The sequence below is a fragment of the Scatophagus argus genome, chromosome 6 (genome assembly GCF_020382885.2).
Source record: "Scatophagus argus isolate fScaArg1 chromosome 6, fScaArg1.pri, whole genome shotgun sequence".
NCBI lineage: Eukaryota > Metazoa > Chordata > Actinopteri > Scatophagidae > Scatophagus > Scatophagus argus.
Genome location: NC_058498.1, coordinates 15551141 through 15574278, shown reverse-complemented (window position 1 = coordinate 15574278; position 23138 = coordinate 15551141). Strand labels below are relative to the sequence as shown.

General features: G+C 41.2%; 1 protein-coding gene across 2 annotated transcripts; it reads right to left on the bottom strand.

Moving 5' to 3' along the window:
• Positions 1-13887, bottom strand: erich3 (glutamate-rich 3). Of its 2 annotated transcripts, none has more exons than XM_046391706.1 (15): positions 13598-13887; positions 11551-11644; positions 10879-10989; positions 10674-10745; positions 10313-10441; positions 8719-8877; positions 8229-8432; positions 7618-7798; positions 7154-7340; positions 6560-6792; positions 6306-6452; positions 5621-5992; positions 4493-4636; positions 945-4388; positions 1-687 (listed from the first exon to the last, which is right to left on the bottom strand). In XM_046391706.1, exons 1-14 carry the CDS (start codon positions 13615-13617, stop codon positions 955-957), a joined length of 5487 nt encoding a protein of 1828 aa, XP_046247662.1. In that variant the 5' UTR covers positions 13618-13887; the 3' UTR covers positions 1-687; positions 945-954. The 2 variants fall into 2 exon arrangements, with proteins under 2 accessions (XP_046247662.1, XP_046247661.1); XM_046391705.1 differs by having other exon boundaries at positions 3-687; positions 10864-10989; positions 13598-13879.
• Between the last annotated feature and the right edge of the window lie 9251 nt (positions 13888-23138).

The following is a 23138-nucleotide window of genomic DNA, read 5'->3' as shown; positions in this document are numbered from 1 at the left end:
TATTCAAGGAAAACAAAAAAAAGCAGAAAGTCAGTATCCATCTCATTGCTTTTATTTATTTATTTTTTTTTTTGAGTGGCCAAATCACACAAGGGTTCAGTCATTGACAAACAAATGGATAAAGCCTCACAAACTCACACTATCCGTAAAAAGCCGTAAAAATTAATACCAAGCATGTATTTGTTATAAGAGTTAGTGCTAGCAGCAATCATGACACAAATCAGTGCCTAGATATGACATCTCTTAGCTTACCTCTGTTTTATTTCATTAGCAGCCTAATGATGAAAGAATTATCCCTGTTAGCCTAAGCTGTTGTTCTGCTCCACTTCTGTATAGAAGTCATTTAAACAATAGCACGAAAGCACAAAAAGACACAGACACATTGCAACTACAGATCTGTGATCACAGCTGAAGTCCCGTGACATTGTGCTCGTGGCCAGTCAGTGGACCTGTGGAGTGTAAGCTGTGGTAGTCCAACAACTATGAATTATTCAATCATTTGTGAGTGTGAGTGGAAGAGTATCTGTTTACAGGTAATGGGTGATAGCAGCTGCACTTGATACCTCACACAAACTTTGCCTCTTTGTTGCCAACAATAGGAGGAGGGGATCCTTTGTAAACATTTTATACAGCAGTCAAAACTCATTATACAGCTTCTTCTTTTGGTGACTGAAGGATGAAGACCATCTAAGAAGTCGTGATGTAAACACAGAAACCACAAGACACTTAAGGGCTTCTGTCAGAACTAAAATGAAATGATCTGTTTCCGTTATTCAGCGTTGCCACTTGATTGTCTAACCGCTGTGCAAAAACACTTTCCCTTGAATGTCATTGTTGAGGAACAAACAACAACCGTTTTTAGCTTTTTAAATGTTTAGTTTTACTCTTCTTCAGTGCTGCTGCTTTTTTTTTTTTTTTGAAAAGCAGATAAAACATTACTGTACCTTAGTGGCTCTAATGTCCACTCTCTGTCCTCGCAGCAGTCAGCAGAGGATATGAACTTCGACCGAACAGTGTTTCATCCACTGAGAAGGCGCTCAGCCGGTCTTTACTAAGAGTGTGTTGAATGTCTTGAATCAGTTGAACGTCTCTTCTGTCTCCGCTGATGCTCATGTCAGACAGTGTGGGCTGAGAGTCTTTATGGTGAGACTCCTCCTGACTTCCATCCTCTGTAAAATCAGTCACTTGTGTAACTTCTCGACTTTTTTCCCACATGTCTTCGGTATCTTTTTCGTCATTTGCCTTCAATTCGAAGCGTCCTTCTGGAATTGAATGCTCACGAGGAATTTCGGTTTCAGATGAGGGTAGCAGATCTTTCATCTCTTCAACTGTTGTTTGCTTTTCATCCACGTCTGGGCCGTTATCAGTAGTTTTGTCCTCAGTTTGGTTCTCAGAGTTGCTCTCAGGTCTGCCACTGGTTACTGAATGATGAGTGCCTGCAATGCTTTCCACTTCTGTTTTGGAAATACCAGTTTGCTCAGTGTTATCCTGCATTAAACCCTCCTGAACTTGGTCTTCTTCCAGAGATCCTCTGCTTCCTCTGCGCTCCTCTGACCTCACGTCTTGCCCTTTCGCAGACTCGTTTTCGTTTTGTTCGCTCTCTGCCTCTGGTTTGAAGTGTTTCACCTCCACCTCCTCCTGCACTTGCAGCACATCTTTGACAGGATCCTTCTCACTTGGTTCACCACCTTCAGAGTGATTGCTCTCAAGCTCTGGCTCTTTAGCTTCCTCTTTTTCCTTTTCCCTCGTTTTGTCCATTGACTCACTTACATCTTTTGCCGTTTGCTCTCGTTCCGCATCTTCAGACATCTTCATCAACTTAACTGGACTGGCTGATCTCGGCAGCTCTGTGGATTGTGTAAAGCTGGACTCCTTCAAGTCTTCTAAAGGTTCGACGAACGTCTCAAAAAACTTGGACGCTTGATGCATGGTAACCCAGTTTGAGACCAGATCTATGTTGTCTTCTCTCCCTAAGGCCTCTGGGGTTTCTTTGCCTACCGCAGCGCTCTCTTCTGTGTTTTCAGCCTCGTTGTTCTGTGCGAGCGGTGGTGACTGTGCTTGAGGTTTGAGCAGCACACTCGCGCCTTCCTCCGAGGCCTTGCTCGCCTCCTCCGTGTCTCCATTTTCTCCTTCGGCAGCAGAGACGTCAGCAGCGTCAGCGTTTTCTTCAGAATGCGGCTGTTTGTCAGTCTTAGAGGGTTCAGTGGACTCGTCTAATTTGTGAGCTGTATCATCTAAATCTACAGCTGTGGGTACTGAAGATTGTTCCTGATCATGTGAAGAAGCCATGTTCACCTCACTGACATTACTCTGGAGGTCATCATTCTTTTTGATCCAGTATGAATCTCTGTTTTCATGGTCGGATATGTTACCATTTTCAGCTTGTTTTGTTTCCTCGCTGTCCTTTCTGTCATCAGACTGAGATTCCTCTTTTGTTTCCATGCCAGAAGTCTCTGGCTCAGAGTTGTTTTTGGTAGATTCATCTTGTTTTTCTTCATCTTCATCTTCCTTAGCCTCACCGTCCACCACATCAGTGTCGGCAGCCTGATCAGTCTTGTCGTCTTCAAGTTTTTCGTCATCACCTCCCGATTCCACAGCTACTTCTTTTACCTCTGTGCTCTCATTTTCTGTAGTTTTTATCTCATCCTCTGTATGTTCTGCTGTTTTCACAGAGTTTTTGCCCTCAGTTTGAGTCTCTCCTTCCTCATCTTCATGGCTTTGGTTCTCTGCTCTGGAAGAAATCTCCCCATTTTCAGCATTGATTTCTCCATTTTCACTGTTTTTGTTGCTTCCTCTTTCATTGTCCTTCTTCACATCCTCAGCCTCCTCCATCTCCTCAGCAGTTATAGTCTCATGTGTTGCATTTGCTGCTTCACTGTCAACAACATCCTCTGACTCAGCAACAGTTTCATCAGATATTTTCACATTATCTTCATCTGAGACTGCATCTGCACTTTTCTCAGGTTCTCCTGGATTCTTGGATATTTCTTCCCCTTCTTCAGCCTCGACTTTTCTCTCTTCAGATTCCTCGTCGTCTTTATTTTCTGCAGCTTCGCCTTGCTCAGCTTTGCTCTCATCTTTTTCTGCCTCATCAGCCTTTTCTTCATCGGCAGCTGTGTTTGTCTCACTTGTCGTTTTGCCCTCAGTTTTATCAGATGCGGCTCCCTTTTCTTCAGATTCGTTCACGCCATTTTCATTCTTGACACATTCACCGTCTTCATCTTTCTCTGTCTTTTCTGAGTCATCTTCCACTGCCACTTTTTCTTCTTCACTTTGGGTTTTCTCAGCCTTTCCTTCAGTGTTTGACTCACTTTTAGTCAACTCTGAAACATTTTCCTCCTCATTTTCTACCTTTTCTTCTGTCTTGCTCTCGTTATTCTCCTCCCCTTCTGTCTGATCTTTATCATCTGCTTTGCTTCCTTCACTATTGTCAGTTTCTGTTATCTCATCTGGATTTGTTTGCCTTTCTTCCTCCACACCTTCCTCCTTAGATTTCTCCTCTAACTTGACATTCATTACCACACATTTTTCAGTCTGCTCTTGCCCCAGATCACACTTTTTTTGCTGATTTTCCTTCTTGGTATCTACTTCCGACACTTCCTCTGCTCTCTCTTCTTTAATATCATCTTTATTGATCTCATCCTTTGCAATGTCCTCCGCTGTGTTTTCAACTGCGGTGTCTCCGCTCCCCTTCAGCGAGCTGCTTGAATTCTCTGCTGAGACTTCTGTTTCTGATGCTGCAGCTCCGTCTTCACTGTCTCCCTGCTGCCTCTTCTGACTGTCGGGTACAGGTGCTTCTTCACAGCTGAGGGCCTCTTGCTCCTCTGAGGGCTCTGCTTTCATCTCCATTGTCTCGCTCACTGTCATCACCTCCGCCTCTGCATTATCTGGCACTGCTGTCTCATCAGTCTTTTTATTCATCTTTGATTCCAATGACTCATCCTCCTCACCGCTTTTTGCCCCTTGCCCCGTCTCGTCTGGCTGTGTATCAGCCTCAACTGCAGTTTTCTCCTTGTTTTCCTCGTCCTTGTCTGCAGTATCGGTGGATTCAGCTGCTGCGCCTTCTTGAGGCTCTGAAGATTTGTCATCCATTTCCTCATTAGATACAGGATGCAGACTTGTATCTTCTGTGTCCTCTGATTTATTATTCTCTGCTGTCTTTTCTTCTGATGCAGCCTTTTCATCTTCCACCCACTCATCTTTAGTAGCGTCACTGTTCTGATGGGGCTCTTGTTCAGTTTCGTCCTCGTGTTCTTTCGGATCAGACGTCTCTTCCTCATCTTGTATCACCACTTCAGCTTCACCAACAATACCCTCTTCACATTTTGTGTTCTCTATGAGGGTCTGTTGCTGTTCTGTACTTGTCACTGATTTTTCTGGAACTGCATCTGCAAATACAATCGAGACACCATTTAGGAACACATGTACTGTGGGGCAAGAGTTGTCCTGTGTAGCTTGCAGGTTTGTTTCAATGAAAATGAAAATCAGGTACCTGTGTTATCCTGCTCACTGCCTTTATCTGCAGACTCCTCCTCCTCCTCCTCCTCCTCAGTACTGGTGTCGCTCAGTTCGGGTTCCGAGCTGCACTGGGACTCCTTCAGTATGGCCTCCGCCAGCTTCTCCTGCACAGATTTGGCTTGAAGAAAACAAAAAGCTAAATTAATCAAATACAGGATGACCTGGTTGTGAGCCGCTCACGTCAGAGTCCAGATATTATAATGAATGAGGCAGAACGTGAACAAATGCAATGAGAGAACGGAGCCAATGAAGAAGCATACAACCATAACAAAAAAATGTCTTTAATCCTTCAAAGTGCAAACATAGACACACACACACAAAAAGAAAAAAACACATACACAAGGATCATCAGGTACACAACCAAGATGGAAAAACACAATGCAAACTTATAAGCCTATTTTTAATGTACTTTATGTAGATGTTAATTTATGTGAAATAAAAACAAAGAAAAAAAATCATGTGACTTTGGCACTTAAGTGTTTTGTGCAAACAAAGTCCAGAATACCAAGATGACAGCTTGAAAATAACTTTGATGATTTGTTGAATTCTGCCTACAATTCTGGTTACATTAATAATACGTTTTTTACACGTGTGAGTTGGACACTCTATACTTGAATATGCAGTAGCTCTTCAATGCTGCATATTTGGTGCTTTTTTAAAAAATAGTGGGACTTGTACAGTATGAAAATTTATGTAATTTTCCATCAGTGGAAGCTTCCTCCTACTCCTCCTCCTCATCCTCCTCTGATTGCAGCTTCGCCCTCCCACTGGCATTTTCCTTTGTTTTACAAGCTGTTTTGTCTGTTTATTTCACATACTTTTTGCTTTAACCAGAAGCAAAACACAAATCAACTGAGTAACCACACAAACAAAAGAAAAAATAAGAAAAAAACAGTAACACACAAGTAATTTTTCCACTATTGCATTTTACAGCAATAACCATGTTACTTCAAATGCGCTCCTGGCACAGATTCAGACTCACACAAAGTGGTCTTGCCTAACAGCCTTGGCCGGGGAATAGTGGAAAAACCTCCATTCAAGATGGACCCATGTTCTCACTCAGGTGAAAGCTCCAGAGGTTTATTTGTTGGTTTATACTCACCCCTCTCCTGTTCCTGCTCCTGTTTGCTCTCATCTACTGGTCTCTCAACCTCTTTGTCTCCTGAGGTGTCGTCACTCTGTTTATTCTCGTTCTCCAAAGGGACGCTGGTGTCAGAGATGTCTATCTCTGTACTCTCCCCCGCGCTGTTCTGTATGTCAGAGTCTTTCGTCACAGCAGACTCAGCCTCAGTGGCAGCAGCTTGTTCTGGATTTGGTTCATACATTTCATCTGGCGGAGCAGCACTTTCGCCCTGATTGAGCTCTCTGGGTTGCTCTGCTTTCTCGTCCTCTCTGCAGTCCTTATCGGCTTCAGCATCGCTCTCTTCTCGGTCGCTGTCTGAGGAGCTGGAGGCTGAACGAGACCCGATGTCGTCTGTGCAAAAAAGATGATACATTTTAAATTCTTTAACAGAAAAATCACTCTGCAAACTCGCCCTCATAGCAGTAAAAGGCATCATTAACCTTTCAAAATGATTCGTTGATTTACAGATGCCAGCAGAAGTTCTGCATCTAATTGAAATCTGTGAGTCAGCAGAAATGATTGAGTGTTTTAATGCTTTCGAGATGATACTGAGTGATTCTGTTTTGCTGTACTTAAATCAGTTGTCAAGTGAATAAATTATGTGTTTTGTTCTCATACAGTACTTAATATATATTAATATATTCAAACTAGAGATTTCACCCACCATCCTTCTGGTCGTCCTCAGTCTCAGAGGCGTCTGCCTCTTTAACCTGCCTTTGAGTTTCACTGGATGGAGACGGGGATTTCTGATCTTTTGCCTCAGCATCTTCTACAGGGCCCTCATCGTCTGCTTCAAAGTCTTCCTCATAATCTACAGAGGATGACATACAGAGTATATACTGTATCAAAAAATCTGTCTGTTGCATGTATTTATTTATATTTATATTACATATATTCTTGATGACACGGTCATTATACCATCTCGGACTTTGTTCTCCGCAGCTGCTGTTTCTTCTTCGACTTGAATCTCCACATCGTGTGGTTGGCTGGTATCACAATGTGAATGGGATGCATCATCCTTTCTGGTCCTCTCTGTCTTCATCTCAGGAACTTCCTTTGGGCTGTTGATTGACTTCTCTCTTTCTCCATCCTCTGTGACCCTCTTTGGTGGAGGAGTGGGCTTTTTGTCCAGTCCCATGGCTATGATGCACCTGAAGAAATGAGCAAAATACGCTTATTTGTTTTCTTTTTGAGAGTAAGATGGAAAGATTGGAAAGCTGTAAACACCACACAGACATATTTTCATTATGTTAAGAATGTGAAGTTGTTAGCTGGTGAGCAGACAAGCAGCAACAGTGAACCAAAGCACATTAGTAAACAATTAGCCTGAAAGATGCTGAACAGCTCTGCAGACATGAATTGCAAAATTCTGAAGCTGGAGCCACAAAAGGCTTTATCCAGCTTTCTTTTCAAAAATGAAGTAGCATCCCCAGGAACTGTAAATAGACTTTCAGGTGTAAAATCAGCCGAGTTCCCCTCAACACAAAGAGTGTCTTTAAAAGGAGACCTTACTTGTAGCAGGGAGAGGCCCCCTCTACGCTGGAAAAGCCAAAGTGTCCGTGCCTGCCGCCAAGTCTGGAGCCCTTCCTGTGTTTGAACTCGCAGCAGGAGCTCAAGCGCTCCACCTGAAGCCCGTTCAGAAAGAAGGTCAAGCTGAAGGGGAAACCTCTGTGCCGCCTTGAAACGAACCGGAAAGTCTCTGAGGGAAAGGTCAAGGATGTCGGTGAGGGGTAGGAACTTTTTCAAAATCAAGATCAAAAAAATCTATCCAGTGTGACCTTGGTGTTGCATGACATTAAACCAAAGGTACAGAAATATCTCACTTTTAAGGTTATTCTGTAGACTGGGTGACCAAGTAGCTTTGTTTACAGACAGGCTGTTGTACACCCATTTTCTACACAACCTCTGTCCCTGGATTTGCCCTTGTTTGTGTGCACACTCACACATATCAAACAATCACAGATCCTCACACTGACCTCCCTCGTGGAGCATGCCCTTGTAAACACACAGGTTCTCCCCTCCACAGTGTTGCTGAAATACTTTGACCTCATCTCTCATGTTGGTCAGGTCATGGGACAGATGCACCGTTTTGCCATAGTACACCATGTTCACAGACACTCTGCTCTGGTGCACAGAGCTCCTCAGCATGGGGGGGTCCTGCATGAAAACACGGCAGGTTTCAATCAGTTTGAGATCAATTTAATCCGGTTTAGAGAATATTTATTCTAATCCCAAAGTATAAACTAAAATCTTTGGATGAAATACTTTATCTGTATAAAGTTAAATATAATGCAGATAACTAATAACTGGCCAAATACACTGACTTTAACAATATCTTGTGACTACAGATGAAGTAATAAAAGATGCTCAGGACCCTTATGTGCTGTACTATATGACAAAGTTCAGACAATTTATCAAAGACACCAGAAAGACAAATAATGTAAACTCCTCCTGCTGGGTCATGCAAAAATCAATGCACCTCCTGGAAAACTGAAATGTTGTTCATAATTAATCCAAAGTGGCTGCAGTTTGTCAGTTTGTTGTGGAAACTCTGGTTGCCAGGGAAAACATAAAGAGAGATGAAGACCTCATTGACGTCAGCTCCACTAGACGAAGTGGTAGGACGCAGTCTGCGGCCTCTGAGCGTGCAGCTGGGAGTGACCTTTATTCCCCTCTCTTTCCTCTTTGTTGCTGGAGGCACTGGAGTGACAAAGTTGTTGATGACTGGGAGGCAATAGGGTGAGATGCCACGGGACGCCTCCATCCTGGTCAAACGTCTTCGGGAGTCCACCTGGGAGAGAAATCAATAAAAGTGAAGTTGTAAAAGGACTGTAGCGTGAAGGGTAATGATGATGCCTGTGCACGTGCTTGTAAAAACAGCACACAAAACATAGTTGGGGATAACTTATGATGCAGTTTAATATTTTTGCAATACAGCTCTAAAAAATAGGCTCCAACAATGTGACTAAAGGTAAATGATATAGGTCTCATTTTTGTCCTGAACACCCTCTATACACACAGGCACTTGAATGGGTGAATGAATGAATGAGAGTGTGTGTCATGTGTCACGGCCTCACGGTGCAGTTGAATGGCTGCTCGTTCTCATTGGAGGACTCGAGGAGTCTGTAAGGGGAGCTGCGTCTGAGTGAGGCCGTGGTGCTGTTACCGTGGATCGGCTTCAGACGCACCGGTCTCTGCATCTTCCCTGGAGCCGTGTTGGGTCGAGATGAGCTCAGCTGCCGCACCCATCCCACACACACACACACACACACACACAGAGTCAGCACGATGCTGATTCAGTACAAAAGTTGGTGTTTTTCAGTCACTTTTCTGTTAAATGCAGCCTGTTTGTGATATGTCATTATAGTTTTCTTTGCTTTATTTCATTGTTCTTTGCTACTGAGGATATGATAGATACAGTACATGTTCAAGGCACATATAACTGGAAGAGGTGGCATTTTATTATTCTATATTTCTCATATTTACCAGATTTTTCATATAGTGCACAATTCAGCATTTTACAGGGTGTGTTTGTGGTCAACTGCTGTTTCTTTGCACACCACATATGAAATATGCTATCATCAACGTGTTGTGGTACCTGTATTATGGAGAATTTTTCTTTGCTTTTTTGTGCTGCAATTCACAATAGATGACACAGTTGATGTCTTCAAATACACATTAGTAATCTTGCCAAAAGTGCCTTGACATTTTATTCAAGTTCTTGCCATCGATTTCAAACAAGCCTCTGCCCGCTTCAGCGTGAGATGTTTGCAGACTTAAGAGGATAGAGATTTCACGGGGTAAACAGAGATCAAGGCCAGGATTACCAGCTCTATTTGCTCTGGCATTGAGGTCTGTGACTTTTTATATTTCAAAGATAACACACTTCTAATCCCACTACTTCACTTGACACACTCTTGTTTGCACACAGCAAAGAGCAGCTGAGACAGCTCTTCAAACTTAAGTGTCAGTGTAAACATGCACAGATCATCAGCGTACACAGATAATGATTTTCATTACACATATTCATCATCTGAAAGAAGATCTTATCCAAGAAACAGTCCAGCACATTATACTCTCTGAAAACCACAACTTGTCATTTAAAACACTTCACACATTTAGATAAAATATGTTAATCAGTGATATTTAGAAGTGCTGGAAGGCTGACTTTGCTACCTTCTGCTGAACCAGGCCAGCTTTTCCTCCCTTTCTTTATACTAAGCTAAGCTAAGCTCGGCTAACTGGCTGTAGCTTCCCATTTATTGTACAGACATGAGAGTGGTATCAATCTACTCATCATATTCTTACCAAGGAAGTGAAGAAACCCCTTTACAAAAATTGAAAAAAAAAAATATTTATAATATAATTCAAATTAAAATCTGTCTCACACTTCAGATTGTATTGTCAATTGTATTTTATGAGGGCACTCCAGTTAAAATTAAAGCTCACAGCTCTAATCCTGTTAAAGACCTAATAAAGGTTCTTCAGCTAAAGGTCAAAACATTTAAAAACACCATCTTTGCATGATGGAGACGCTATAGTTAAAGGTCAAATTTCACTTGCACTTGATTATGACCTTGGCTCAGTGGTGTTTCTGATTGGCCAACGGGATTCCTGTACCATATCATATGACACGATATTATATCCACTGGATCAGAAGTTTAGACTCACAGACTCGGAGGATTCAGAGTGCTCCCCCTCCGGCCCAGAGTGCTGTTTTCGGATGCCCCTTGCACCCGTGGGTGGGCGTGGAGACATGATGTTGATGATGTCTTCTTCATACCTTTTCGAGCGCTCCACCTTCCAGACAAAACCATTCATTGACCTTTTTGCCATTTTGGTGCATTTTGACATACAGACTTTTGTTCTATATTGAGATGTATTTGTTTAAAGCTACTTAATAATGGCACTGTACATAACAGTAGATGCTAATAATGTGAGTAAAAAACATGGACAGAGAACTGAGTAGTGAGGTTAGCCATTACATTACAAAGTACAGCAGTAAAGAAGTGTTTAAAGGTAAATGATGTACCTTGATCTTGTGCACTTTCTCCCTCCTTGCAAACTCCTCCAATCTCCTTTTGATCTCTATTCGATGAACTCGCTGCATGGGAGGAGCACATAACAAATTACCATCAGTTATTATGCAAGGAGAGGCACAGGTTAGCTGACAATGTTTTGACTGTTCTTCTTCTCTCTCTCCTACACTGTGGTCCTCCCACCTCCATCTCCAGCACCTTGTGGAAAATGGCCTGAGCCAGGCATTCTCGAACGTGTTGCTGGTGGGTTCTCTGGATCAGCTTGTGTCTGTACTCCTTGTCGGGAACAATACGGCCACTCCGGGTGATCTGGACAGAATTTATCAGCATTTGAATTTGTTGACAGTTGGTTGTTATTTAATAAGTGTAAGTCAAATATGATCAATCCACACTTTAACGGTCCTTATGAAGCTGAGTTGTTGTTTTTTTTGTTTTTTGTTTTTTTTTTACTGTTAACCAAACTTGCTTACTTTGTTTTGTTTGCTTTAACTCTGCCGGTAAATCTCTTTGCAGCTTTCACACAATGTTTTACACAGAAGTACTCAGGGACAAACTCTCCTGTTAGGGACTGAAACCACTTAATCATCTTCAGAGCCATGGCCAGGATTTTATTAACACTAAATAAGGTCATACACCCATATAAACCAAGCACCAACCCAACCTCCCAAAGACAATTTTGACTGGTTACATTTTTTCCCCATTATATCATATATCATTCAGGACTTATAATTTTCCAAGGAGAAAAACTAAATTCCTTTAATATATCTAAATTCAATATTTTTAGTTAAAAATAAAACAAATGTCACATAATCTTAATCTGTCAACCTTTCCAAGACATTAAAAAAATTCATCATCATCATGTTGACGTACCAGTCCTGCTCTTTGCAGGTGTCTCCTGATCCGAGTGTTGCTGAAGTACCCAGTGAGATGTTTGTCTGTGAGACTGTTGTAGGCTGAAATTAGTCTGCAGAAACAAAGCCGATGAAAAACACAAAAGAGACACAGAGTCAATCCCAGATAAAAAGGCCTCCGTCTCTTCCATGAGAGTAACTCCAGAGGTCTTGATTACCGTTCACAGAAAACCAGAATCTCAATCAAATGGTTGAATGGGACACAACACCATGTTTGTTTGTTGTCCTCATTAACGAGACATCAGGCCGTCCAGGGCCAGGTCCATCTGAAAGTGTTTTTCCAACACAGATTTGATTTCCTGCAGTATTTGTGTACGAGACAACAGGATCTTACAACTATAGAGTGTGTTACTGGTGTCTGATTACACACAGGAATTAGAGGGGATGGCACACTTAACCCTGTCTGCCTCCTCTTTGTGCAGCTGGCTCGTTCGTCTCTGGTGCTCCGCAGAACCACAGCATGGTGGCTTTGCTACCATATTTTATGCAATACTTTCTGTGAAACAACGAGCCTTTGAGGAGGTACATATCACAGAAATATGTATATTGTGCTAATGTATATAAACAACATAGTCAAAAAAGTAAATATATGAACTGTGTTTCTCTCTTCTTCATCTTCTTCTCTGGCCAGATTGTGTTCAGTGTCATTTCTGTTCACAGCTAAAGGTCCAGTGTGTAGGATTTATGAGGATCTATTGACAGAAATGGAATATAATATTCAGAAATATGTTTTCAATAAAGTATAGCCACCTGAAACTATCTTTGAATGAACCTTTCAATGCTACCTTTTCTGCTACAAAATCGGTCATGTTGCATTGCAGGGCTGTAGACATTAAGTTATTTAATATTAATATTTATATTAATTCAAAATCTGAAAACTCATTTCCTCTCCATTCACATCTGTTCCTCTCCTGTACACTTCTTACATTCATAAAATTATACATTTCATAACACTTCACAAAGCAAACTCACAGTTGACACTGATATAGCCTTTTTTATAGCCTTTCTATATTTTAATATATTTGGAAGTAATAACATAGAGAGACAGTAGAGTGTTTGCAACACCAGCTGGACAAACCACACACAGAACTGAAGTAATACTAGAACCAGTAGTTATAATAATAGCAATTTGTTGGGTTTAGTTTACTTTAGACAGCAGTGTGTGGGTGCCTGTCATAGCATAGCATTTTTTGGTATTATTTCACAACACACAATAATTATGTCATGTTGTATTGCCATGTTTCAAACCAATCACTACCTCTAAAGGAGGCCTTTCACATCTTTAGTGGGTTTTTTTGTTCATTCAGTCCATTCTGCTGCACACTGGACCTGGGGTCCCGGGGGCATGGGGGAGTTAGTGTTCCTAGTCTTCTCCAAAAAGCCAGCGCAAGAGAAATAAACTCTATACTTTAATTAATAGTCCTACGTTTGAGATTTACCGGATTAGGCCTACATGTACAGCAACAATGTATGAGTAAGAAGTACTTCTATGTTATCATATTACTTATTATTGATATATTGACATGCCCAAACCACCTACTGCATTTCGAGATGTAGCTAAATTCTAATGACTTAATACGCTGTTTGATAGTTTAATACATGACAATGTATCATCCAGTTTTGTTTTGTTTTTTTTTACCTAACTCACTTAACTACTTGAGTAATTCTAGCTACAGAGGTAACACAGTAAATTTGCACTGCATAAAGAACCTGAACGTCTCATCCACAAAAAATAAGTAGTTTCATTACTCTGCTCGTTCTGCGTCTTCTTTTATTTTCAGGTTGTGTTTCATGTCATTTCTTCTTCACACTAAAGCACTTTGTTTGGGACAACAGCTCTTTAAAAAGTTTCACAGCACGGCAGCCTGACAGTAGCATTAGCAAAGGTTCAGAGTCAAGGTTTTTACAGTTGTTTTTGCAGGCCAAGAATTAAGTTCATTTCATTGTTACCAGGTATTTAAAAAACAAGAAAATTTAGCACAAGTATTACTCTGAATTGTACCTACCCTGGGTTGAGGTGACTCATAGTTTTCGGCTCGCACTGTTTTTACAAAAATCTCGCCACAATATTTCAGGCACGAATGGTGGTGGACTCTGCTCGGTCTGCCCTGGAAGACGTCGAGGCTCAGATGTCGAGTCAGATGTGGGGAGCAGAGCTGTTTCGAGGTGAAGCAGTAAAATTCAAGCGAGTCGGACTGAGCCTGCACTTCTCCCAGAGCGGAACTGATGACACTCGCCGGTTACCATGGGAGATCACGTGACGATGCTGCCAGTGACACTGGTTTCCATTTACAGGGAGTCCCCCTGACATATAAAAAGTGCTGTTCAGATCCATTCCTAAGATAAAAGTAGCTATCAGGACATCCTGAAGTCCTGCATTCATCGGTAAGTCGTCAGAAATAAAAGTAGCCTACTCATTCTGCAGAAATACACTATATGGACCAAAGTATTGGGACCCTTTCACCAACAGGGAATTTAATGATTTCACATTATAAATACACAGACAGCTTTGCAGCTATAACGTTGCACTCTTCTGAGGAGACTTTCCACAAGATTTTGGAGTGTTTCTGTGAGAACCTTTTCCCATTCATGCAGCAGTGCATTTGTGAGGTCAGACACTGGTGTTGGATCAAAAGACCTGGCTTGCTGTCTCTGTTCCAGTTCATCCCAAAACTGTTTGATGGGGTTGAGGTCAGGGCTCTGTGTGGGTCAGTCAAGTTCTTCCACACCAAACTCATCCAGCCATGTCTTTATGGGCTTTGCTTTGTGCACTGGGGCACAGTCATGCTGGAACAGAAAAGATTAAAGATTAAAGTGACATATTTTGTCATTGGAGGGAACTCACTCCAACGAAATTTGTTCTCTGCATTTAACCCACCCAAGTGACGTGCACACACACACAGCAAACCCGGGGCAGTGGGCGACCGCGTGCAGCGCCCGGGGAGCAGTGGGGGTTAGGTACCTTGCTCAAGGGTACCTCAGCCATGGACACCGGGACGGGGAATCGAACCAGCGATCCACCGGGTCCGACACCCTAACCGCTGATCCACGACTGCCCCAAAACTCTGATAGCAGAGGATGGTTTCGATCCATCGACCTCTGGGTTATGGGCCCAGCACGCTTCCGCTGCGACACTCTGCTACTAAGGGCCTTCACCAAACTGTTGCCACAAAGCTGGAAGCATAGCATTGTCTGAAATGTCTTGGTATGCTGAAACATTAAGATTTACCTTCACTGGAAGTAAGAGGGCAAGCTGAACCCCTGAGAAACAGCCCCAGACCACACCAGAATCCAATAACAAAGAGAAACGTCCCAATACTTTTGTCTATATAGTGTATTTCTCATTGTTTTTCTGTTAGCCTTTATGTGATGACATTATATATTACAGTGGAGTTAATCTACACTATATATTCAACATAAGATCATCATATGTTTGTAGTGTCACTGCGAGGTAAAATAGATAATATTTTCTGTAAAATGTAGTCTAGTAGAAGTGGAAATTGTGTAAAAACAAAATTTAAATGTAAAGTACAAGGAGGGGAGACCAGGGTTGTATCCTTAATAAATATCTTTCAGTGTGTAATGGAAGCGTAAAGTGTCAGGTATAAATGGAATAATCTCACTCTTCTTAAGCTTGTGCTGTTAGAAAGATACGGACTGTCAGGTACATCCTGTACATCTGCGACAGCCATTTCCACACTAGTAGTCACATACTATGGGACCGGTTGTCCCCCTATTATTTTAATGGGAGAAAATTAAGAAAACATTGAAGCAATATTAAAATGAATTTAAAAAGTGAAATTTTATGAAAGTGCAGCAACCTAGCAGATATCCTGCACTGAGACAACATAAACAGGAGAAACCTTTCCTATAAGTGCGCTTTTTTTTATCCTCATATAACAAAAGAACAATAACACTCAACTTCCCATTTTGTCAGTCAGCCTCACATGTGTCATGTGACAACCAACCTCAAAGAGAACGTGACAAGCATTCCTATCTAAACTATAGATCTCCGTTTATACTTTTTATTTTTAATAATTGTCACTTTACTTAAGTAAACATACCAGTACACTGGAGAAATACCTTTTTTTTTTCTTTTTTTTTTTTTACAATTACAAACCATGGTTGACTGTAGCTAGTTAGATTGATAGATAGCTTAGTTTAACCCAGAGGTTGGGCCCCGTCCAAATGGTTACCAGATAAATATTACAGGTTATGAGATGTTTAATGCAAAAATCTAATCTTTGCCTCTTTGAGAAATACTGGATCATCTTATCTATGTGACCCCCCAACAATTACCTAAATGAAACTATGTGAGAGATCTAAAAGGAGACAAGAAGCCCAAACTGGTTTAAAGGTCTAAACAAAGCTTTATCCTCAGGGTCACAGTGTAATTATTAGTCACTGTGTTCGATATCGTAAGCAACAATAGTTAACAGCTAAATAAAAGCAGGCAGAATAGTGACCACTTTAAAGTGACTCACGGTACTTGTAGAGACGGTGGTGCTGTATATTGTCACTGTATGGTGGCCATCAAGTCCCTATAGCACTGTTATATCACGGCTCTGGTCTCTGATCGTAAAGGCATTAAAACATGTAAACAGTCGACTTCCCAGCACAATGAGAACAACATGATTGAGTGGCAAAGCTCACAGAAAATAAACTCATAGTTTAGCAGGATGAGCTCCAGCTGCAGGTCCTCTGTGGCCCCCTTGTGGAAAAGTGGAAAATTGTTTTTGCATGGACACAGCATCATTTTCACACATTTCATTAGTGCAGTGACAATACAAGTCATCTCTTAACGTGAAATTAAGTAAAGAAGAGCTACGTTAATGATATGCAACAGATAATCATTGGGTCAAAGCTTCTGTATGAAACGTGTGCTGGCTCTGGTTGCTGCTGTCTGTCTCACCGCCTTCATACTGGATAAATACACCACACAATGTGTCAGACAAAAACCTGTGGATTTTGTGGCATAAACTCAAGCTCATTTTCACAGCCGATGGATGTTTTGTCAGTTCCAGTGCTGACCAGTAAGAGGAGCCGTGTTTCTGTGTGAAGAGGCAACAAAGCTCCTCAAGGATCACTGATGAATACATTTGGAAGAAAAAGAAGAGGATTGTTCTGAGGTTGTGTCTTTTACTTGACAGCCATCCTGTTCAAATATGCAACAGGAAACACAGGAACGCAGTGGCGACAACGATTTTGAGTTTTGAAACGATTTTGAAATGTGTGACATGAAGTACAAGCTCGCAGAGAAGTCAGAGGGGGGCTTCAGGGGCACTTTCTCAGGGACACTTGAGGATGATGTTGAACATCAGAGGTTGGACCCACGGTCTGCTTCAACACGTTGTTGTCCTGCTATAAAAGATGTCTTGTTTGGCTCAAATGTGGCAGTATGCAGTCATGACAGTCAGCATTTGATTTCAAACCACGTTTCAATAATAGACCCAGCACTCCCCTTCTCTTACAAATCCAGATACTTTTTATTTATTTTTAAAATTAAAGTAGATGGGGTACGGTGGCTACAAAGTGAACAAAAAGAAATAATGTGCGGTACATACAGACAGAATAACAAAGCAAAAAAGCTTAAATTGTGCTAAAGGAAAAGGAAATGCAGGGAAAGAGGATGTCTTTGTATTAATTACTTATGCACTGATTTATTTGGTACTTGATGTCTGCATGCTGCATACAAGTACTCATACTTGTTTGTGTGCATGTGCATGTGCATGTGCATACGTGTGGTCAACAAGCTGCTGAAATGAGTTGGCACTCTGGGTATTTATTCTTTAACTGAGTCATGACCATTTGCATCTGCAGACCTTCTCTCACATACTGAAAAACAAAAGGTTGGATATTTTTTATTACCTCTAAAGACTGGAGACAAGACACCAAAGAAATACATACACTGAACTGTGTGTGCTAACATGAAGTGATGTATTGAGTACATGAATGGTTAATAAGTCTTCATGGCTTCAAGAAAAAGCCTTTCACTGTTTTTAACACCGTTTTTAATTGTGATTCATCAAACCATTTGATTCATGTGAACATCCACGCAGTTGACTGTTGTTGTCATGCACTGGGCTCAAAAACATCTCCTGAAATGCATTTTGCCTAATTGACAATAGAAAACAAATAAAAAAAACAACGTAAAAACATAAAAAACTAATACAAATAAACAAGCAAATAAAGCAGAAGTAGTAAGAGATCTTAATATACATATTTTTATTGCAATTTTCTGTTCTCTTTTCACTGACCGAGCTTTTCAAGGTGGATGTGAGATTTTCACACCAAAGGCACCTCGTCTTTGTGTTTGCTGCCCATCCAAACTCACCAGCATCTCTACATCCCTCTCTTTACCCCCCGTTTCTCACCAAGACGCCAACACACACACCTGTGGATGTTTGAGGCGACCAGAAAGGAAAAAAAACAAAATAAAATAAGAGGAGTGGTACCATGAGTCACAGGTAGGGCTGCCACAATATCACATCTTTGCTACAGGATTATCATGACCAGAAGAATTTAGGATAACCAGTAAAATACATCTTAAAGTTTACTTTTCTCTTTTGGAAATATATTAAAATACAGGTGAGACAGAGAGAGAACCTTTAAATATAGCTGTGCAAAAGTACAACCAGTGCAACCATAAAACAATATTATCGTATCTTGTTTCATTTTTTAATATCACAGTTTTTGTCATTTAGCACTACGTCATGACATTCAGAGACACAGATACCATCTGTGTTTGTAGCAACTAGTGGATCAGTGTGCATTTGTTTGCATAACCACTATGATTTTAGTTATAAGACATATTGCTTATTTTATTCATGCTGCGAACTCTAGAAAGCACTGTTTAAATGCTTAATTATCAAATTAAAGTCTTGAAACATGAGCTGAATAACTGCAAAAGTTAGTATTATTATTACACACACAGTGCAAAAAGGTTATTTTAGTATCCTTAAACAACTTTAAAGAAATAAGAGCAGCTTGATGAGGTGAGATTGGGACTCACAAAATCAAGATACACATGCTCTACTTTGTAAATGAATGTAAAACAAGATCTTAAGAATTCAAAACAGCGAGTGAAACTAAAATAGCTATAGAGTATTCTATTAAACACTGTGGCTGAACAGTGGACAGATGTGCACTGCAGCAGCTGTCTCACACACTGAACAGCGAACATGAACAAAGTTGAACAGGCAGGTATGTGATACCTGTTTAAACATTCACTACCTGTCAAGCTGGTGGAACATGAGGCAGATATTCCTTCAATGCTCGCAATAAACACAGTAATCAAGGCAGGCATTTCACCAACACTAAATGCCTAATACACAACCTAAGTCTTAAAATAACAATTAGCGTAGAAATAGGGGAGGGGTGATAATAAATTCCATTCAGGAAAGGGTCTTGGCTGTAAGCTGGGAGGTGGTGGGGAGATGTCGGGGAGTCATGCGGCTCTGAGATGGGGGGGCAGCAGTTTTTGCAATCAGTGTTAAATAGAGCAGTTTTGTCCCTGTGTGATTGTCAAGTGGGCCATTACTCGTTGATAAGAGCACTTTTTCCTTATGTCGCTCTGATTGGGCTGAGCATGCTGCTCCCTCTCGCATGCCGTCCCAATGCAATCAGGCCCCTCTTTCACTGCACTGCCATTTTCACTGCTGTGATTTCCACCCAATCCCCCCATTGGCCCCCAGCCAACGTACCCCCACCCCCCTCCTCCCCCCACAAACCTCCCCTCAACCCTCCACCAGCACCCCACCTCCCCCTTCAGACTCCATGAGTACCCATTTACAGCAAGGAGAAAAGGTCATGCCAAACTCGTTGTGTCAATTGTAAACCACCCCAATTCGCACTGATTTCAATGAAATAAATGAGTAGGTGCAGCCCCAAAGAAAGCAAAGGTCCATGTGGAAGTAGCAAATTAGGAGGTTTTCGCAGAGGCTCGTCGGGGCCAAGCGCTCATCGCTTTTCTAAGACAGAGTGTCACACACTCCTTTTTCTTTCTGTATTTGTCTTCTTAAATTAAACTTTTCTAAGTTAAAAAAAGCGCTTCACTTTGGATGTGAATGGTTTCAGTATTTTCATTCGTGTACATTTCTGGTTTGGAGATTGGCAGTACGTCTTCCTGAGCCTTTGTGGGTTAATGAGAGTGATTCAAACAACCAGCATTGGACTCTACTTTTTAATTTCATTTCATTTTATTAGTCTGTCATGTTGTTATGAAAACATAAAATAAAGAAAATTATCAAAGGGATCACATATCTGTTTGCCTCTGGCAAAACTTGCACATTTGATGTCAAAATCCAGAAACCACCACGTCATGGTAAATAAGGAAGTATGACAAGTTTCATATTTTATACGAGTTGTGTATATCCAAATATCTATCCAATTTGTCTGCCAGAAAAACCACAGACAAATAAATATCCTGTCTATGTTATGCTACATAGTTATGTTACCTATGTTTAGGGTCAATTAAATCCCAGAGAGATAAAAACTTCCTGCTTCAAGCTTCAGTGAACAAACTTTAAACAATATTCAAGACACACAGACATAGAATATACCGCTTTCAAACACGTCTAACCCAAACGGATGAAATGGGTCACTTTCTGTTGCAGACTTCTGAAAAATGTCAGTTTAAAATAATGTTAGCAATTCCCATCTAATTAGGTAAGCAGATTAAGTACTAAGCTGATAAAACAGTGTTACTGACCTGTGTTCTCGTAGAGGGAGGCAGGGTCTCAAAGACCCCAAAACTGATCGTTTGGGTTAAGAACAGCTAGCAGACCATCCCAACATATTCACAGTCTCAGTCAGTTGAATGTAAATTCTGATAATGGAAATTAAAGTTGACTATTAAAGCAGCTTTTGTTTGCTGCTGTAACACTTTAAGGTTGCATGATTTTGTCTAAACTAGCTGCTTTCTACCTCTCATGCCGAATGATGGAGTATTTATTGATCGTACATCAGCGGCCCCGCTCACAGACAGATGTAAAGCAACGGCAGCAGTTTAACAAGTTTGCGATTACGCTGACAGATGAGACATTTGTTTTTGTCTGGTCCACATCACGCAAAACATTTATGAAGTCAGCCATGAAATGTGGAAAATGAAAACATGCTGCTGTTACACACTCAGATCTTTCCCACCGTCTGTGGTCATATCAGGTATGTTACAGATGGTGCGTTGGAGTGATAAAGACTTTTCATGTCCGAGTAAAGAAAAGTCTTTTCATGAAAAAAATTGCTGGATATGTAGGAATTATGTGTTTTGGTATTATACATAACAGTAAGGCTGTCTAGCTGGCAGTACATCCCACCTTTGACCTCTGTATCTGAACTCATCACAGAGGCCAAAGTAAAGCAGCTTCCCAGGACTTTTTCGTACATAAAAGTGTTACAGAGAGTGGCTGTCTCACAGGCTGCTTCAGTGAACTGTCTGTTCTCCCGCTTGCAATGCTTGAGATGTGTTATCTGATTTAAAAAAAAAAAAAAAAAAAAAAAAAAGCATTCATCTCCACCAGGTGGAACAGGACATATCTCGATGGAGGCACGCTAACTCCTTTATCCCTCTGAGATGGTGCGATACAGATCCAGACTCATGCCAGTGCAGGTCTGCCATTTGCTATTTGTGTGTGTGTGTGTGTGTGTGTGCGTATGTGGCTGGGATGGAATGGGTGGGATTGCGTGAGCGGCTGGGTTGAATGAATAAGTGATAAAAGATAAAAAAGAAACCAATGGGCAACTGTGTGTTTTCTGTCACTCCTGTCCTTCTGATCCTGGTAACGTACCTGCATTACCACAGAAACCACACACAGTGTCCCCTGTCACTGTCTGGACGTGGCCTGAAAGTCGAAACGATTTATATACCGACTTAAAGCAGGCGGCCCGCCTGGTTTTCTGTTTTGCCATGCAGCTGAACAGGCCAAAACACTCAGAGGGCCAAAGAGCAGGCGTCGGGGAGTAATGAAGTACATTCACTCGAGTCCGTGAAACCCTTGTGTTTAGTTGACACTGGCTTGACTTCCTGATCGTTTGGGTTCCTACAGACCTCTCTGATGCACAATAATGATGATAACTGCAAAATCAAACAATATTTTTCCCTTTCATTTTTTCACCCTTTCATCTGGCCTTAAACCCAACATGTAGAAGAATACTGAAGAGATTCCTCCTCCTTTTGCAACAACCGTGCAGTGTTAATACGCCAAATAAGGAAATGTTCACTGTTTTATGTGTCATGCTGTTTCTGTAGTAACATATACGTCCTCTCTTTTTGCCAAAAAGACATTCAGGTGCAAGAGAATGTCACATTTGTCATAAAATGAGGAAAAGTCAAGAAGCTAAGAAGAACAATGTTAAGTATGTTTTGTGAGTTGTTAAACAGGGCCTGCAGTGGCGTCTCCAGGACATTAGAGTAAAAGCTTTTTGTTTTAGTTTGTACCACAGTACTTTATGAATCAACAAGGCTTCCGAGGGACACATTGAATATTGTCTAGTTAAACTTATCTCTGCTTTCACAACATCTAATTGTGTATGATAGCGTGGGACATTTTTAGTAGCCTACTTTCAATTTGAAATACTAAAGTCTGATAAAAATACCGTTGTTTTTACCTGAAGTATTTTGACACGGTGATATTTCTACTTTTACTTAAGTTGAAGGATCTGAATTCTTCTTGCACCACTGTTGAAGACAGAGAAGGTTGGTGCAAGTGATAACATTAACATGTGGGGGGGGGCTCTGCTCTGATCAATCAACCTCAGACGGACTGTGTAGATGTGAGAGCAAGTTTTTCTTTTTTAAAGAATAAGAGAAATAATGTGTAATGTTGACTCAGACACAGTTAATGTGCTTCTGTTTACTGCAAGTCAGCTAGTTTCAGCACTCACTGTAAATATGTAAATGTGTCGTGAATCGCACCACTGGAGCAACCCTGTGACAAAATCTGTTTCAAAGAGCTTTAAATCAATGTATTCAAAGTCAATGGAAATCAGGTATTCATTCCACCACAGGAGAACGGGTCACATTGAATTTAATAGTGGTCCATTCATATAGCAGGGACCCAGACTCATGGCACAGTGGGTCCCAACTTCACTTACCTCAACAAGAGTCGCAAGATAAATTTTTAGGGGTCTCAAGATTTCAGTATAATATTTTCTTTCTTTTTAAATCTCTGGGCCTTGAGACAAACTGCTTGTAAAAATGGGCTATACAAATAAAGTTGTCTTGTCTGTATATGTATTTTTACATACACACACTGAATTTGTCTTCTGCATTTAACCCATCCTTAGTTGAACACACACGTGCAACACACAGCAAATTACATGCAGTGAAACACACACAGGAGCAGTGGGCTGCCACTATCCACCCAGGGAGCAAATTGGGGCTTAAGTACCTTGCTCAAGGGCACATCAGTCGGCTAATTGGGAGGGGGGGGCATTTTTTGCATTAATCACTCCACCACATTGAACCAGCAACACTCCGATCACAAGCCCCTTCTCCACTGTATATATACTGATATACAGTACATATATATCACTTTTATGTTGAATTGG

What these genes read in the sequence shown, in the direction of transcription:
- erich3 (XM_046391705.1), bottom strand. Translation starts at nt 13,617, where the DNA reads ATGAGTCACCTCAACCCAGG. An exon ending in AGAAAGTGCACAAGATCAAG is followed by an intron (nt 10,442 to 10,673) that starts GTACATCATTTA and finishes TTTGTCTGGAAG; the next exon opens with GTGGAGCGCTCGAAAAGGTA. An exon ending in GGGGCCTCTCCCTGCTACAA is followed by an intron (nt 6,793 to 7,153) that starts GTAAGGTCTCCT and finishes TCATTTCTTCAG; the next exon opens with GTGCATCATAGCCATGGGAC.